Source organism: Cyprinus carpio, chromosome A16 (genome assembly GCF_018340385.1).
Source record: "Cyprinus carpio isolate SPL01 chromosome A16, ASM1834038v1, whole genome shotgun sequence".
Lineage (NCBI taxonomy): Eukaryota > Metazoa > Chordata > Actinopteri > Cypriniformes > Cyprinidae > Cyprinus > Cyprinus carpio.
Genome location: NC_056587.1, coordinates 21,678,426 through 21,695,744, shown reverse-complemented (window position 1 = coordinate 21,695,744; position 17,319 = coordinate 21,678,426). Strand labels below are relative to the sequence as shown.

The window sequence follows — 17,319 nt, the reverse complement described above, 5'->3', positions numbered from 1 at the left end:
TTCATCCATCCATCCATCCGTCCATATGTAATTTGGTCCGTCCGTTTGTCTATCTGTCCGTCCATCCATCCTATCCATCCGTGTATCATCCATCTATCGATCATCTATCCATCTATGTATACTATCTATCTATCTATTCCGATCTATCTATCTATCTATCTATCTATCTATCTATCTATCTATCTATCTATCTGAACAATTATAAACCACCAAGCATGGCCTAAAAATATCAGTTTATTTGTTTATCTATTTCATTTGTGAATATATGAATTCGTGAACAGGGCTTAAATCCAATACCGTCTGGATTATAAAATACTGCATGGGCAATTTGTACTCACTTTTAGAATTTCAACAACTTTTGCCTTTGAAGGCCTTTGAATAACCCACTTTTGTTGACCAATAATCTAAACATAGCTAAATATAGAGCTGAAACGTTGAGTTACATGTGCAGTAAGTCTCACGCACCTCCACGGCCTCCCAGCCCCACTCCCTGTATTTGGGGTCGTGGGTCAAACGCCACATGTACATGTAGCTCTCGATGACCTCTGGCCTGAGGATGTAGTAGCGGTCACTCAGTCGGGTGGCTGTGGCCTCGGCTCCTGCATCAAAGCGGAATGCCTCCGGACCAAGTTTGGTGGCTGTTGACAGAAAAACATCAAAGTTGATATAAAAGCTGACTGTTACTGGTCTTATCGTGAAGGATTCATCACTGTACAGTATTCTTAAGGGAAAAATGTCTTCATAATCTTTCACTGAAATATAAATTAACAGCCTTATATATATTCAGTCACATTTGCTCTGGTTTACTTGCATTCAAATGACATCGCTTCACTAAACAGACAGATTTCAGTCCAAAAGTTCACAAATTTGGAGGAATATTGATACTGTATATTTACACGTTTACTTCATGTTTCCTTAGACAGAATGATAATTTCTATTCATATCAGCCTGAATGATCTCAGTGAAATTACTTTGCTATCTTACTAATGTGCTTTATATTTGCATCGCAGCTTTCTAATTATGTTGTAGGTTCATGATAATTGTTAAATGTTTAATCAAGATTATTTAGCTCAGAAAATAGAATCTTTTTTTTTTACATTTCATCAGAATTATTGCACTTTCACATAAGCACAAAACAAAAGAACGTCAACTTGCATGGTTTGCTCACAGATTTAGTTGCAGCAAACAGCAGAAATCTTAATAGAGATTATTAAATCTTAAAGCACAAAACAAAAGAACGTCAACTTGCATGGTTTGCTCACGTGATTATTTATTGTTTGTTTATAGATTTAGTTGCATGTTTGAGAAGAAATCTTAATTGAGATTATTTATTATTAATATGTAAATAGAGTTATATTTTTGTAATTTTTTTAAATATTTTTAAATCTCATAATTAACTTGCGTAGTTTCGGCTTTCAAAGTCATATTCTTTTCATAACTTTATATCTCATAACTTAATCTCCATAACTTACCAAAGCATGATTTTTGTTCTTATATGGTGGAAATCCAGTCATAAAAATGGAATTCACTGTATAAGTGTTATTTTTTTTCTTATTTTGTCAAATTTTAGATGAATAAATCGAAAGTAGGTCAGTACACTTAAATGTGGAAAGTTACGGAATTTGCCAAATTTTAGATGAATAAATCGAAAGTAGGTCAGTACACTTAAATATACACACAGAAACTTAATGGTCCTTGTTATACTATTGCACCCCAAAGCAGAATCCCTACATCTTACTACTACTCATAGAACTTTTATTAAAACTTTATTTTTAAAGAATATTCACACAAATTTTCTTCCGTGTTTTAATTTTAGCAGTAAACCTCTGTTGTGCAGCATTAACAGGATTGTTTAATTAAATTTATATTTTATTTCAACATTTTAACTTTTTAAGGTTTTCCATCTAGTATATATATTTTATTGATTTTTTTTTTTACTTTATTATTTTTTATTAATTTATTAATTCCCTTTTTTAGTACGTCAAGTTAAACTAAATTTTTTTTATTTTTTTTTTCTTAATTTAGTTAGATTATTTTTTTTTTTAGTGTTGGTTTTAGTAGGGCTCTAATCAGTGGATTTATATTTTATTTTACTTCAGTTTCAACAACAAAGGCCATATTTTCTTTTTTACACCTTTCTCATAAATATTTTACAGTTTGTCAGTTGATGTAAGGTTTTGTAGGCTGTGCATGTAGATATGCCCCCGGGGGGGGCCCCCCCCCCCACATAACAACAGTTCCCAATTAAACCCTGGTATATGCAGTGAAAAAAACGTTGTTATATGCAGTGAAAAAGCACTAGTTAGTCTTTAATCTCCCTCATGATTGCTCAGCTGGTGTAAATACTAGCACATAAAACAAAGCCGCTGCTGAACAGATGCTATGAGCTTTGTGTTTTTACAGCGTGGAGAAACCTGAGGTCGTAAACACACAGCGTGTGTGTAGTTTGTGTGCACAATGATCACCAGCAAACTTTATGAAAGCACAATGCTTTCAAAGCTTTGTGGTTTGAGAAACCTGAGGTCGTCAATGTTTTCCCATATGCACCCTAAAATCTAAAATTACAAGCGCAGCCCCGGTCCGGGAGAACTACTCTCCGTCTAATAAACATTTGACACTTGCATTTGCAATACTGGATTTTGGTTTGTGTGTTCAAGTGTAGTATGGTGTTTTTTTTTGGTGATTACAAGAAAAACTCTGGTTATCAGGTTAATGAATCTCTCTCCTCACGGGGGAATGGTGTTTTTTTTTGGTGATTATCGGTCTGTTACGGTTTTTTAGACTTTATGTTTGTGCAAGCGTTTGTTTTTAAATGTTAATATGTTTTTATTTCTTGTTTTTTTAGCATTGTGGTGTTTTTTGGTGAAAAGAATATGTTAATAAAAGAAAAACATAAGACAGTTTTGAGATACCGTAGACTTGAAGTGCGGCGGTGTTACATATATTTGATACAGATGTATAAATATAAAAAAAAGGTATATATATATATATCTCAAAAAATTTTTTTCACATAATATATTTCACTAAAATTATTTAAAGGTCATATTTAACTACCAAATCAAAAGGAATAGATTAAAAAAATTATATTTTGCATTAAAAATTATCCTGTTTTTAGGCAATTTTATTTTCGACGGAGTACTAATATAAAAATATTTTTTTTAATTCAAAATGTTATCTAACCATGGCTGAATCACTTTCAAATTAAGCTATTCACATTATTTTGAATACATGCACATTTTTTTCTACTGCAGTATTATAATTTCATTCCAACACTAAATGTCAAACAAAAGTGTTATCTACCTTTCGAGACACCATTAGTGGTTTTTTATTTGATTAACGAGTAGTCATCCGAGGTTTGTTATTTCCAGTAGTTTATCAGCTCATATACTACATATATCAGCAAGGAATAGAAGCAAACACATACCCATCTATATCGCCCCATATACTGTAACTATATGATCTCCTACCGAGGATATGTACATCCACCCAACGGTTATGTAGTTTTTCCGACTGTCCATATATATAGATATCCGAATCCATATATAATAATATATCAGGAAGATTTGTAAATAGGCTTCAGTTTAGATTTAAGTTTATTGTAAGTTTGTTATGGCTTTGGCTTTCTTGAAATTAGTTTTCTTTTTTTTATTCGTTCAAGAAGAAATGTATTATCTACTGAGAACTTGCATTGATTACCGTAGGTCTTAAATTATTCACGTGATTACACTTATCCCCTTCCCCTAACTTTTTAAGCTTTTCCATCTAGTATACCACATTCGCACTGCCCATGTTTTTAACACTTATTATTTGTTACTTCTCTGTTTATATTCCCTTTTTTAGCATCAGAGACCGTGACCGAATTATAATTTATTTTCATATGTTTACGCATTTGAATAATTATTAGCCGTTTTTGTGTGCTTTATAGTCCTCCTAATTCCAGGCTTCATTAATGAGTTTCTTAAAGGGAAATGCTGAATTGTTTCAAGTTTTGGTTACATTGTACGATAATCCTTGATCTATGTCCATACCCCACTAAGAAGTATCATATTCCAATACTTTCTATAATACTTTTTTCTTTGTATCCTGTTTGTTTTTATTTTTTATCAACGTTATGCCAATGCGAATTTGTGAGTTTCACATCTTGTTGCCACGTACCTTTAGGGTTATGTCATCAGTTTACCCCCCTATATGTACTTCCAATGGATTATAATAAGTTCTCTGCTGTAGTCATTTTGGAATATAATCAGACACTCAAGACTACCATCAGGTTTCCTTACATTTTGCCATTTTCTTCAGACGCTTCATCAGAAATTTCATCCGATCGTCAGAGAAGTCTCATTCTATACAATAAAGTGTACACCATCGTCTCAACATGGTGTTTGCCGGCCCCCGTACGTTTTGATTATTAGAGGAACGCTTTGGTACCCGCTGATCCTGCATCACGGTTAGGCCTACATCTAATCTGTTTGCTTATCGATGTTGACGCACCAGCACTGCATTGGGGGTGGATTATCGGAAGTAAAGTCATAAGTGTACCAGTTACCTCTATTCTGCGACACTTCATCAGATTGGATTTTCGGAAACACAGATGCACCCGGCGGAGCTATAGGAATAGAAAGATCAAGACAGAGAACGTTTCTGAAAGCAGCTGAAGAGTGGAGCAACCTTCCGTGATGATATGTGATTATCCTTATTATTCAACCGTATTTACATATAATTTTATTAAAATACTTATGCCAATAAACACCTGAACCCATTTCCAAGCCAGTGGTCCCAATCTGTCCCGGTTTCATTCAGTTGTTATTAACAGGTCCAATATTTAAAGCCATTCTTGTCATCGTATCCATTATGACGACCCTCCCATCCGCAACCCCCGAAACGCATCTTGCCTTCCAGTGGTGTTGCTCCCATCCAGTTGGATATACTGACCCTAATCAAGACAGCACATTCACAAGAAGCAACCACCCACCACCTGTCCACCGTATAAACCTACGACCTGCCCCTACCCGTGATCAAGTCCGGATCATATCCCCGCTTCCTGACTCTGTCACCCTGGCATCACAGCCACCCTCCCTCTCCTCAAGAACCGCTTTCTGGTGTAACCAATCACCCCCCTACACTATAGATTCCATTCAGAACCTGTCAACGTGTAACATGCACAAACCCCTCGTCAACTACCAGCTGGACTGCTTCAACGCTCTTCCGATCCCACAACGACACTGGTCACACCTTGCCATAGCTTAATCACGAGACCTTAGCCCTATCCCAAGGAAACACGGCTACTCACATTCCTCTTTCGATTCTCCAAAGCATGTCGCCTCATCTCGCTCTACCCAAACTCCGCCACGGGGTGGGTGCTCATCAGACCGCCGAACTCCTGTTAATGTGGGGGTGTTTCAGGTTGTTAACGGAATACCTGACGACATCGTTTTCGGATCGGCTGGGGGCTGCGCGGCGGCGATGTCGCGCGGCCGTCGTGGTGTAGTGGAAGGAGTTTCTTTCAAGCTCTAGGTGTCCGAACTCACGTCTGTTATTCACACTACCCCGCGAGGCCAACGTTCAAGTGGAACCCTCAACCAGATCTCCTCGTCTCCCCTCCGCTCACTACTGCGCAGCTCCCCATCAAGAGTGAACTGGTCTCGTTTCCTTCCTCTCCTTGGGCCGAATCTGCACGAGAACTCCTGTCAAGCCATCCATCGGGATCACCCCCGTCAAATGCATTCTAGGGTACCAAACCACCCATTTTCCCTGGCTGTGAACCCATCAATGTTCCCGCTGTAACGATTGGCTTCAACGAGCGAGGACACATGAATCAGCCCACTGAGACACCTACAACAAGCTGTACGGCGCCTGAAGGAACAGGCCAGACCGCGTCGGGGGGACAGCCCTGGACCACACTTTCCAACCTGGTCAAATGGTCTGGCTGTCCACCAGAGACCGTTCGGATGAAATTGCCATGCCGAAAGTTAGTCAAGGTACGTGGTCCATTCAATCACACAACAAATCACACCTGTTTCTTCCCGCCTTGGTTTGCCTAACACATATCGTATTCTCCCACTTTCCCATTCATTGCTCCACGTCCCGCTGCTTGCCTGCCCCCTGAGGATGAGGGCGAGGGGAGGGTCCCGTGATCAAGCCCCAACCGTTCAGGTGGCATGCGAGGAGACCTATGAGTGCAGGGAAAGCTGCTTGATTCGAAGACGCGGGGACGAATCCTCCATACTTGGTTGACTGGGAGGGGTGACGGTTCCAGGGAACGTTCCTGGGTCAATGCCGGGACATTCTTGACCCTAACTTAACTGCACAGTTTCATAGAGAACTTCCAGATAAACCGGCCATCGCCCTCGAGGTCGACCCGACGTCGTCCTCCACCTCACGCCAGGAGGCGTTCGCAGAGAGGGTGCTCGGTCACGGATACGAACCCCGGGAGTCCCTCCAGTGGCCACAGAGGGCACCATCCACCCGAATACTGACACTACCTGCATCGCAAACACTCACGTAACACGATAGACCTACATTATACCCATACGCCCCGTACTGGGACTGAATCCCCGCCAGGGTGTTCCCTACAAGAATGCATATACGCCAGACCCTTGCATCACCTCTTTGCTAGGTCTTGTTCACGGCTACGGCTATCATTTTCTGCGTTTTAATTAAACCCGGTTTGTTTCCCAGTTGCCTACCTTTGTTGTTTCATATCGACCGTTAACCTTTGCTGCCGACCTTTGAAACCCTGATTGTTATCGGACTGTGAGTTTGTCTTGTTACCGCCGACCCACTCTGCTTGGTATTGAACTACAATTCGGATATTCCTGTGACACGTGTTTGCCTGATCCCTGACCCTTCGCCTGTACGACTACGAAGTTTCAAATAAAAGCTTGCAAATGGATCCCAAGTCGAGTTATTCTCTTCGTTTACACAGTAGTCTTACACTTAATTCACACAGGCACTTACACACAGAAACTTAATGGTCCTTGTGGAAACCCGTCAAAATAAAAGTTGGGTTTAACTTGAAGAAACTTTGTATTGAAATGCATTAATGTTGATATTAATAATGTTCATATTACTTTTATTAAAACTTTATTTTTAAAGAATATTCACACAAATTTTCTTCCGTGTTTTAATTTTAGTACTATTGCAAAGCAGAATGTACATCTTACTACTACTCATAGGATATAGTCAGAATTAGTCCTTAGACTAAAGTGTGACCATTATTATTTATCTTAGCTTTTATTATTATATTTTCAGTTTAGTTTTTTAAGTTTTACTATTTTTACTAGTTCAAATAAAACTTATTTCAGTTAGCTTGCAATTAAACATTTCTAATTTTCATTATTTTAGTTTTTTTATTTTTTCTAGTTAAAATTATTTTTGTTTGATTTAGATTGAAATTTTATATTTTTAATTACAAGTATGATTATATTATTTTAGGCTGGACAATAAGCAACTGACTGAGACAGGAATAAATCAAATTATTGTAATACTTTGTGCACTGTCTCCGTAGTTATTATTATTATTATTTTAGTTTAAATTGTAGGAAATGTGACATTGTTTTAAGTTCAATTATTGTTTGAATCTATTAATTTTTTTTTTATTGTTCTAAGCATTAACTGAAGTAAATAAAATAAATAAAAACAAACTTCCAAGCAAAGTGTTTTTTTTTTTTTTTTTTTTTTCGTTTATATAATGTTTTTACAACAGAAATAAAAAAAGAAATAAAAAGTAAAAAGAAATATAATTTAAATACAAAAATAAACACATACAAAAATAAATACAAACAAAAATAAACATTAACTGAACATACAAAAATAAATACAAACAAAAATAAACATTAACTGAATTATTTCAGTTAGTTGCAAATGCAAAAATTATTGTTTTCATTTAGCTGAAGTACTAAAATTACAAAAACTAAAATGGAAATAAAAAACTTAAACGTAAACTAAAATTAGAATAAAAACAGAAGATATAAAAACAAAATTCAAATTATTCAAATTAAAATTTAGAATTTTCATTATTTTAAGTACTAAAATTTGTAAAATTGAGGGAAAAATGAAACTAAAAAATATAAAAATAAAACAAACACAACAAAATTACTAAAACAAATTCAAATAGAAAATCTAAAAATAAAAACAAATTCAAAACGATTAATAAATACTGTAATGGTATTTATGACACTCATCTTATTTTAGCATGTCGTTGAATGCATTTTCAGCATTTTAAAGAGTCGATTAAGACGTGATGGAGTGATGCTGTACGGTTCCTACAAGTTTAAATGATGACTAACGATGTGTTTATGTGTGGTGTTAATGTGTGTGTATTTATGAGAGTGTCTTTCTGACCTGAGCGGCTGTAGGGTTAGTGTGTTTCGGTGTGTGTGTTTTGGGCTAGTGGCTGGTTCTGTGTAGTGGGGCCGTCGTCAGCGCCGATCCCAATCATCCCGCCGGAGAAACAGGCCAGATGCCCCATCTTATGGTCCAGGATGCCCCCCCGCCACTCGGCTACGTACGTCAATCCACCCGGAGACTTCTGCACCAGGTTCGCCTCAATGGCCTACAAATGCACACAGAAAAAAAATCCCTCTGATCAATGCAATGCAACTGGAAAAAAAAACTGGTGTAGGATTTACTTTGAAACAATTTAGACTTTGAAATTGAAACATATTTCACAATTAATTACAAAGAAACATCAAGTAACACACTGAATTAAATCTGAATTTGTGAAGGAGAAAGACTGACAGTATTTTCTTGCAAAACATACTTTGTTTTATTTTTTAACTTCAAAAAATAAATAAATAAATAAATAAAATTTTCTGGAATCAACTCACTTATTAACTAAACAGCAACACCCTCGATTTATCATTTATAATGCTGTAATATACTATACTGTATATTATATAATTACAGTATATTATATAATAATATATACTGTAATATTTATCAATATTTTAAATTAGCTGGCTGAGATTTTCAGTTTAGTTTTAGTAATTTAGCAAAAACAAACAAGCAAACAAATACGTTTTTGTAATTTTGTTATGTGCTTTTGCCGTTTTTATTACTTATTCATATTTCTGTACAGCTTTGATTTATTTTTATTACCGTTTTTGTTATGTGCTTTTGCCGTTTTTATTACTTATTCATATTTCTGTACAGCTTTGATTTATTTTTATTACCGTTTTTTTTCCATTTAATGCATTTTATTTTATTCTAGCTTCATAATGAATTTTTAAGTATTAATAAAATTTAATTTTTAGAAAGACAGAAGTTGTATTTTCCTGTAAATCATACTTTTTAATCCCCCCCCCCCCCCCCCCCCCCCCCCCACCCCCCCCCCCCCCCCCCCCCCCCCCCCCCCCCCCCCCCCTTTACAACACTTTGACTTTCTTTATATACCCTGATGTATTTACAACTTTAATAATAATATTTTTTTCACTTAACTAAACTGCAACACCTTGCATTTATTTTTATTTATTTTAAGCAAAGTTTTGTCTAATATATTTTATTAGCTTCAATTAACACAATTGTTTTTTTATTTTTAGTTTTTTTTAACATATTTTTTTATATTATATTTTATCAATTGTTTTTTAAGTTTCATGCTCATACTTCGTGGTTACTTTACACACTTCAAAAAATATATAATAATTTTAAAATAATAAAATAATAATACAAAATTATTTTTTTGTAAGTCAAATCATTTACTTACGAACTGTAATTCTTATTTATATACTTTTAAATTTTTTTTATTTTTTTTTTAAATTTATATAGTATTAAATAATATTTTAAATTAGCTTTTTGATTTAGTTTAAGTTTATTTGTTTTTAAGTTTTTGCCATTTTTCTTTTTTTTTCAGATTTCTATATAGCTCTAATTTCTTTTTTTTTATTTTTTGGTATTTTTTGTTTTTATTTTTGTTTTTTTAATTTTATTGCTTTAATTTATTTTTTTTTTATTTTTAGTTTTTTTAGTACTTCAACTTATTTATTTCATATTTCAACATTATTTCTTATTTTTTATTTTTTACTTTGATTTACTTCAATTAACGAAAATATATATTTTTTAATAATTTTAATGAAATACCAATTTTGAAGTAGAAAGACAGAAATAGTTTTTTTCTTGTAAATCATACAATTTGTTATTTATTTTCAACTTAAAAAAATAATCTTTCTTGTAAGAGTCAAATCATTTACTAATGATTTGATACTAATGAGAAAGAACCAAATTGCCTATCACAGCTATGCTGATGATACCCAGAATTTACCTATCTTCCAAAATGAACTACAGCCCCATTGACGACCTCCTCTGCAAATGTATTGATGATGAAATTTTAGTGGGGATGTGCCAGAACTTTCTTCAGTTTAAACAAGGAAAAAAGGTTATTATTTGGAAACAAAGATGAAGTTTTTCAAGTGAATGCAAATACCTTGACTCAAAAGGGGACAAACAACTAAAAATTCAGGAATCTTGGTGTGATCTGGAGACAGACCTTAGTTTCAGTAGTCATGTCAAAGCAGTAACTAAAATCAGCATACTATCATCTAAAACACATTGCAAGAATTAGATGTTTTGTTTTCCAGTCAAGATTTGGAGAAAAACTTGTTCATGCCAGCAGGGTGGACTACTGTAATGGTCTCCTCACCGGCCTTCACAAGACTATTAGACAGCTGCAGCTAGCATCCAGAACACTGCTGCCAGGATTCTGACTAGAAACCAGAAAAATCTGAAGCATATCAACACCAGTCCTCAGGTCCTTACACTGGATTAGTTACATTTAGGATTGATTTTTGTAAAGTCTCGTTTTATAAAATCACTCCAATGACCTAGGAGCAAAATATATTTGCAGATATGTTCACTGAATATATAAATAACAGACCACTCCAGATCATTAGGATCGAGGTCCAGTTAGAAATACCAAGGTGGTTCACACAAAACAAGGGGAGTCCGCCTTTAGTTACTATGCCGCCCGCATTTGGAATCAGTTTCCAGAAGAGATCAGATGTGCTAAAAAAAACATTAGTTTTTTAAATCTAGACTCAAAACTCATCTGTTTAGCTGTGGCATTTATTGATATGGCACTGTGCGATGTCCGAATTGATTGCACTGTTATTTTAACAATATTCACTGTATTTCTATGTAAAATCATTTTCTATTTTAAACTGTTTAAATTCATTGTTAAATACGTCAATTTTTAAATCATTTTCCAATGTTTTAAAATTGCCTGTTTTATGTTTTTAAAATTGCTTGTTTTTATTTTGTTCATTATTTTTTCTTCATGATTTTTTACCTTTTTTATGTAAAGACACTTTGAGAGATTACCATGTTGTGTACGAAATGTGCTATATAAATAAACTTGCCTTGCCTTGCCTTAACTAAACTGCAATGCCCTCCATTTAACATTATTTATATACTGTTATATTATTTATTAAAAAACAATATAGTGTAATCTTTAGTAATTTTATTATGTGCTTTTGCAATTTTCCTAATTATTATTTTTTCTAATTAATTTCTTATTAGTTTTAGTAATTCAATGTTAGTAATTTTAGCATTTATTATTTTAGCAACATTTCTAATTTTCATAAAATTTTTCTGCTTAAACTTATTATTTTAGTTAGCTGCCAAGGCAACATTTCTAATTTTCATAAAATTTTTCTTCAATTAGTTTTTTACTTAAAAAAAATTTTTTTGTAAAATATACTTTTTGTTGTATTTTTTAACTTCAAAAAAATAAGCCTTTACAGTGTAGTGGTGAATTTCAGCTACCATCTCTTTCTGAAAAGCACATTTGAGTGATGGAGCATTAGATTTTCATGCACGCTGAAGATAATGCAGCTATTAATCGATGGACGTGTTTTCTGTGAGAGTGAAGAAACATCCACTCGATTTGTAAAGTGCTTTGAAATCAAGGCGATGCTGGATTTTAAATAAAAGCAGGACACTGTGCACATGTTGCCACAGAAGCCGACGTTTATGCATGAAATGTTTTATGTATTATAAAATGAGAGTGTGTGGAGTGTGGAGATGTGGTGTAGAGTCTTTGTTGTTGTTTCTGTGGGGTTTTATGATAGTAGGTGGTGTATATATGTGAAAGAGTGTGTGTGAGAAAACATCTCAGAGTCAGAGTCTCTTCCTCTGTGTTTTTATGGTTTCACCTCTTTAGAGAAACAGAAAACAGCGTAAGCCATCATGACGATCAACAGCAAATGAGACACACACAAGACTCGTTCAGATGCTTTCTCTTGGTTTGCATCACCAGTTCTGCATTTTTGCATCATCAAATGAATACAACCCACTCAAAGTCAACGTGAAATCAAAATCAGAGCAAATGCATGACTATTGAGACAAACATCAAACATTACATGGGCTGCAAACATTTCACATCAACTTAACTCACTCAAACTGATCAAAAGTATTGCAAAAAAAGACTGGATATTTGACAATATGTGACCCTGCAGCACAAAAACAGTCTTAAGTATTTGTAGTAATAGCCAAAAATACATAGTATGTGTCAAAATTATTGATTTTTCTTTTATGCCAAAATCATTAGGATATTAAGCAAAAATCATGTTCCATGAAGATATTTTGTAAATTTCCTACTGTAAATATATCAAAATTTAATTTCTGATTAGTAATATCCATTGCTATGAACTTCATTTGAACAACTTAAAAAGATGATTTTCTCAATATTTAGATTTTTTTGCACCCTCAGATTCCAGATTTTAAAATTGTTGTATTTCGACCAAATATTGTCCTATCATAACAAACCATACATCAATGGAAAGCTTATTTATTCACTCTGACCCTTATGACTGGTTTTGTGGTCCAGGGTCACAAATATGTTTGATATTTTAACATTAGGCTGATGAAATTGGCCTCTCCTGGTTATAAATGTAATTAATATCTTGGCAGACCTCATTCTTCAAGGGAAACATTGTGTAATGAAAACGCTAATATGCTAATTAAGTGAGAATAAGTGAGAAAGTGTTCGCTCTCTCTGTTATATTTCCCCTCTCGGATCATTATGAGCGCGAATCTAATATTAAACTAATCTAATCAAGCTTAAATTAAAGCGTGTGATCTATTTTACACGCTTACCGCTGGTACAGACACGCATTTCTATGTCTTTATTTTTTAATGAACACACTGAAGACCAGAAATAGCATGTGTAACTAAATTGGAAGAAAATTAAATAGTCAAGCATACAATAAATAGTGTATTTGCGATGTTTGCGAACCTCCATGGCGCTGTAGTACATCTTCTGGGCCTCCTCATCCGTCTTGTCTGACATCAGAAACGATTTGATCAGGTACTCGTAGAAACTGTCCCCGAGACCTCCAATCGACACGTGATCTGGAATAAATAATAACATGTAATGTATTTACAACACCAGTCCAAAGTTTTGACATCCACCAGTGAATTTATGCTCTTCACAAAATTAATTATATATCAGTAAACTATAGAAAGCAATGTGCACAGGTCGTACGATTCTATAAATACATTTGAATATTTGGAAATATTTGTGCTTTCAGAGTCTCTTGTCTCAATGATTTATGAGTCTGTATTAGTGAGCACTTTTACTTTGAGATGATGGGAAGGCTCACAGGTGTGGCATATCAAGATTGATTTGAGCAATGATCATCAGCAAAAATTGATAGGCCTCTCAAAGGGTCAGTTTTAATACACCACATTTATTAAGATGTTTGCAATTTTGACGGAGCATTTTTGATAATGCAGTCAATCCAAATTCATGGATTGAATGTTGTGATCTAACACAGATTTTGACAGATTGATATATTTGGAGCCTATTTTTATGGTCACATAAAAACACTTAGAGCTTTGACGCTCACACACACAGCACACACACACACACACACACACACACACACACACACACACACACACACACACACGTGAGGTAAAACACACACACACACACATGTTATTATTTTGTAGAAAGAATGTTTTTTTTTTTTATAATATTATTATAATTATTATCATAAAATATAAATATAATATTTAGAGTACTTAATATATATTTATAGTAATATTTATAATAACATATATAGTATAGTATATAAAATATTATTATAATTATGTTAATTATATTATTATAATAAGTATTTTAATATTAATTTATAGTATTGTATAATATTTTACAATTACATAATAATTAAATATTTTTTTATTATAATAAATCATATAAATATAAACATTTTATTTTATGCTGATATAATAAATTAGATTAATTTATATATATTTTATTATTTAAAGTATCTAATATTTATAGTTTACATATTTATATTTTTTATTTATTAATTATTTTTTTATTATTTATATTTTTAGATTTAGTATTTTTACTTTTTGTTATTTTAGTGTGTAATATTTTAGAATCATAATAATTAATATATATATATATATATATATATATAATTATATATATATATAATAGTAGTGTATATAAAAATAGTGTAGTACTAATTTACTAATCTCGTATTGCTCAAAAGCATCTGCTAAATGTAAATGTATCCGAAACCACTGAGATGTTACTTACGCTGCACCCAGTTCCCGCTGACGGGACTCAGGAAGTTGGGATACAGTCCGTGAGGCTTCTCTATTTTGTTCAGCAGTTTTCGGATGTTCATCACCTAAAGAAAAACACAAAATCAGCCTGTGTCCCGTCCTCTCAGAGTAAATCAACGGGACGGAAACGACTCTTGCCTTCTCAGTGAACAGGGGGTTTCTGGACAGTTCGGACAGGTGGACGAACTCCAGGTGCAGCGTGCCGAACTCGGCCAGGATGCTGCTGCCGGCCGATGCCCAGCCCCAACTCCAGCTGGTGCCACTGCAACAGAGAGCAGAGCAGCACCGTGAACACGTCACCCCCCACAGACCACGCCGCAGCTAACCGGAGCCATGGCAACAGCGCTCCAAACCGTGCAGAGCGGATGCCAGGGCGCTGATTAATCACTGTGCAAACAGTTTAACACAGACGTGCTAAAAGCCTTCGCTTCATCCCACATGAGAGTGTTACACAATGCCAAATCCATAATGATGCCATTAATGACTCTACTGAAGAACAACCATAAAAATACAGATTTAAAAACAGTATTTTTTGCACCTAGGAACATGGTTTGCACAAAAAATCCAAAGCGGGTTTCTACCGTAAAGGTTACACAGATTTGACCTGCATACCAGCCACACGAAAACAATCATCATCACGCCAACAACACAAACTAACATGCATGCATTTAAGGTGTTAAATATGCATTGGTGATTTTTTTATTAATCAGTAATTTTTAACATCCTTAAAATAAGACAGACAGCCAAACTGCACAAGATATTACGATTTGTTCATGGAAAATATTTTTGGAATGGGTTTAAGTTTATTTTCCTTCCTCATCTGGAATTGTTTATTTATTTGTAGTGTGAAACAAGACAAAAATACTGATTAAAATATTTTTGTAGTGTATTTGTCTATATCAGTGTTATTTTAGATACAATTACAGTTTTTATTAATATTTTAATTAATTTTTTTTTTAAGTTTTAGTAATTCATTGTGTATTTTTGTTATTTTAATAGATATTTACTCCAATAATCTTTGATTTTTTATTTACTCCAATAATCTTTGATATATATATATAGGTAATAAAAACTATTACTATGTCTACACAGTTTTTATTATTTTTTTTATTCCAGTTTTAACTTTAGTTATTTTGTTACATTAAGTTAAAATAAAATGAGAAATGTTTAGTTAACTACAATAATTCTGGTAAAAAATAAATAAATACAAAATATACTGAGGATTATGCAACAAAGTTGTGCTTCTTGGAAAATTGATCTTTTGAGGATTTTTAGATATTTTTACTGGAAAACAAATCATAAATACTGATTAAAATGTTTTTTTTTTTTTTTTTTCAGGTATGCAACTATGTAAATATTTTAAGAGCAGTTTAAAAAAAGTATTTCCCAAGCACTTTATCCTTTGTTTTGATTAAATATCATTAAAATTTCATCTGTTGTTCAAAACGGAGACGCTTCTGCTCTTGTTTACGCTGCAGGTCTTGCCCCTGCTGGATGAAAAAACATGGAAAGAGAGAGAAAGAGAGAGATGGAGATGCTGAATGAACTCTGAAATAAACCGCTCCAGATTCGGGGCTTCGCTCCTCCCTGCGGGATTGGTTCGGTGAAACTGTGGAACTAATTCACAAGATTATTTGTGTCTGCTTCTTATTGTGAGAGTGAGCCACGCACCGCTTCCCTTCTGAAGCACCGATCAATAGCACCGATGTCTCGGGAGGAAGGGAAAAGTGAGAAAACTTTCATCGGAAAAATGAACCGAAACGGGCACAAAACAGCTAACTGTTTGTTAAACAAAAGGCAGAAAGAGTTCACTGGTGGGAGAAATGACTTAAAGCCCATTTAATCATTCTTTGTTGGTATTAAAGAACAGAAGCTGAGAAGATGCTTATGTAAAAAAAAATATATATATATAAATGCTTGATTTTAAAGTCATTTTTAAAGACAATTATTGCACATATACTTTTGGTTGCATTCTGTATAAAATATGCATGTGATGCTGCATTCGAATTTGACCGATAAAAATGTACAATTATAATAATTCCGTCTTCTCGAGCAGCAAATCAGCATATTAGAATGAAGATCATGTGACACTGAAAACTGGAGCAATGATGCTGAAAATTCAGCTTTGATCACAGAAATAAATTACAGTTTAACAGATATTCACATAGAAAACACTTATTTTAAATAATAATAATATTTCACATTTTTACAGTTTTTACTGTATTTTTGATCAAATAAATGCAGCCTCGGTGAGCAGAAGAGACTTGTACACTGACCGGTAGTGTAAACGTCATAATAAGAGCACGTCGCAGTGACGTGTGTTCGTTCTGTGCCATCACGATTAACCTGAGCGCCACAGGAGCCCTCTTTCTCCCAGCCCATCTGTAGGACTGGCTCCTGTTACTCATCTAACTGGAATTAGCGTGAGAGTCAGTTAATTAAATTTGCCTGCAGCTGTCAGAGCGAGCCGGTGGGCTAATGGAAGCCAGGTGGGCGGCAGGAGTGCCAGAAAGCGTCTCTCTCTCTCTCAGAAAGCGAGAAAGATATTTGAGACATATGGCTTTGTGAATGGATGCATCATGCCGGGGTCGAGCAAGCAGACGAGACGCTAGGAGCTGCGTCAGATGCTCACCTGCCCAGGTTAATGACTCCTCTGGGAATGCCGGTGGGCGTGTTGAAGGCGGGTAACAACTTCTCGCCCAGTTCCAACACCTTCTGCTTAAATATCTGAAAGACAAAACAGAAGAGA

The 17,319-nt window shown here is 34.4% G+C and overlaps 1 protein-coding gene across 1 annotated transcript in view; it reads right to left on the bottom strand.

The window, feature by feature from the left end:
- LOC109063135 (mannosyl-oligosaccharide 1,2-alpha-mannosidase IA-like) overlaps positions 1–17,319 on the bottom strand; it is a 221,754-nt gene that overhangs the window by 6,712 nt on the left and 197,723 nt on the right. Inside the window, 6 exon segments of the mRNA XM_042773268.1 lie at positions 466–638; positions 8,340–8,550; positions 13,225–13,340; positions 14,542–14,635; positions 14,709–14,832; positions 17,203–17,297. Of these exon segments, the coding sequence (XP_042629202.1) occupies positions 466–638; positions 8,340–8,550; positions 13,225–13,340; positions 14,542–14,635; positions 14,709–14,832; positions 17,203–17,297 (813 nt within the window).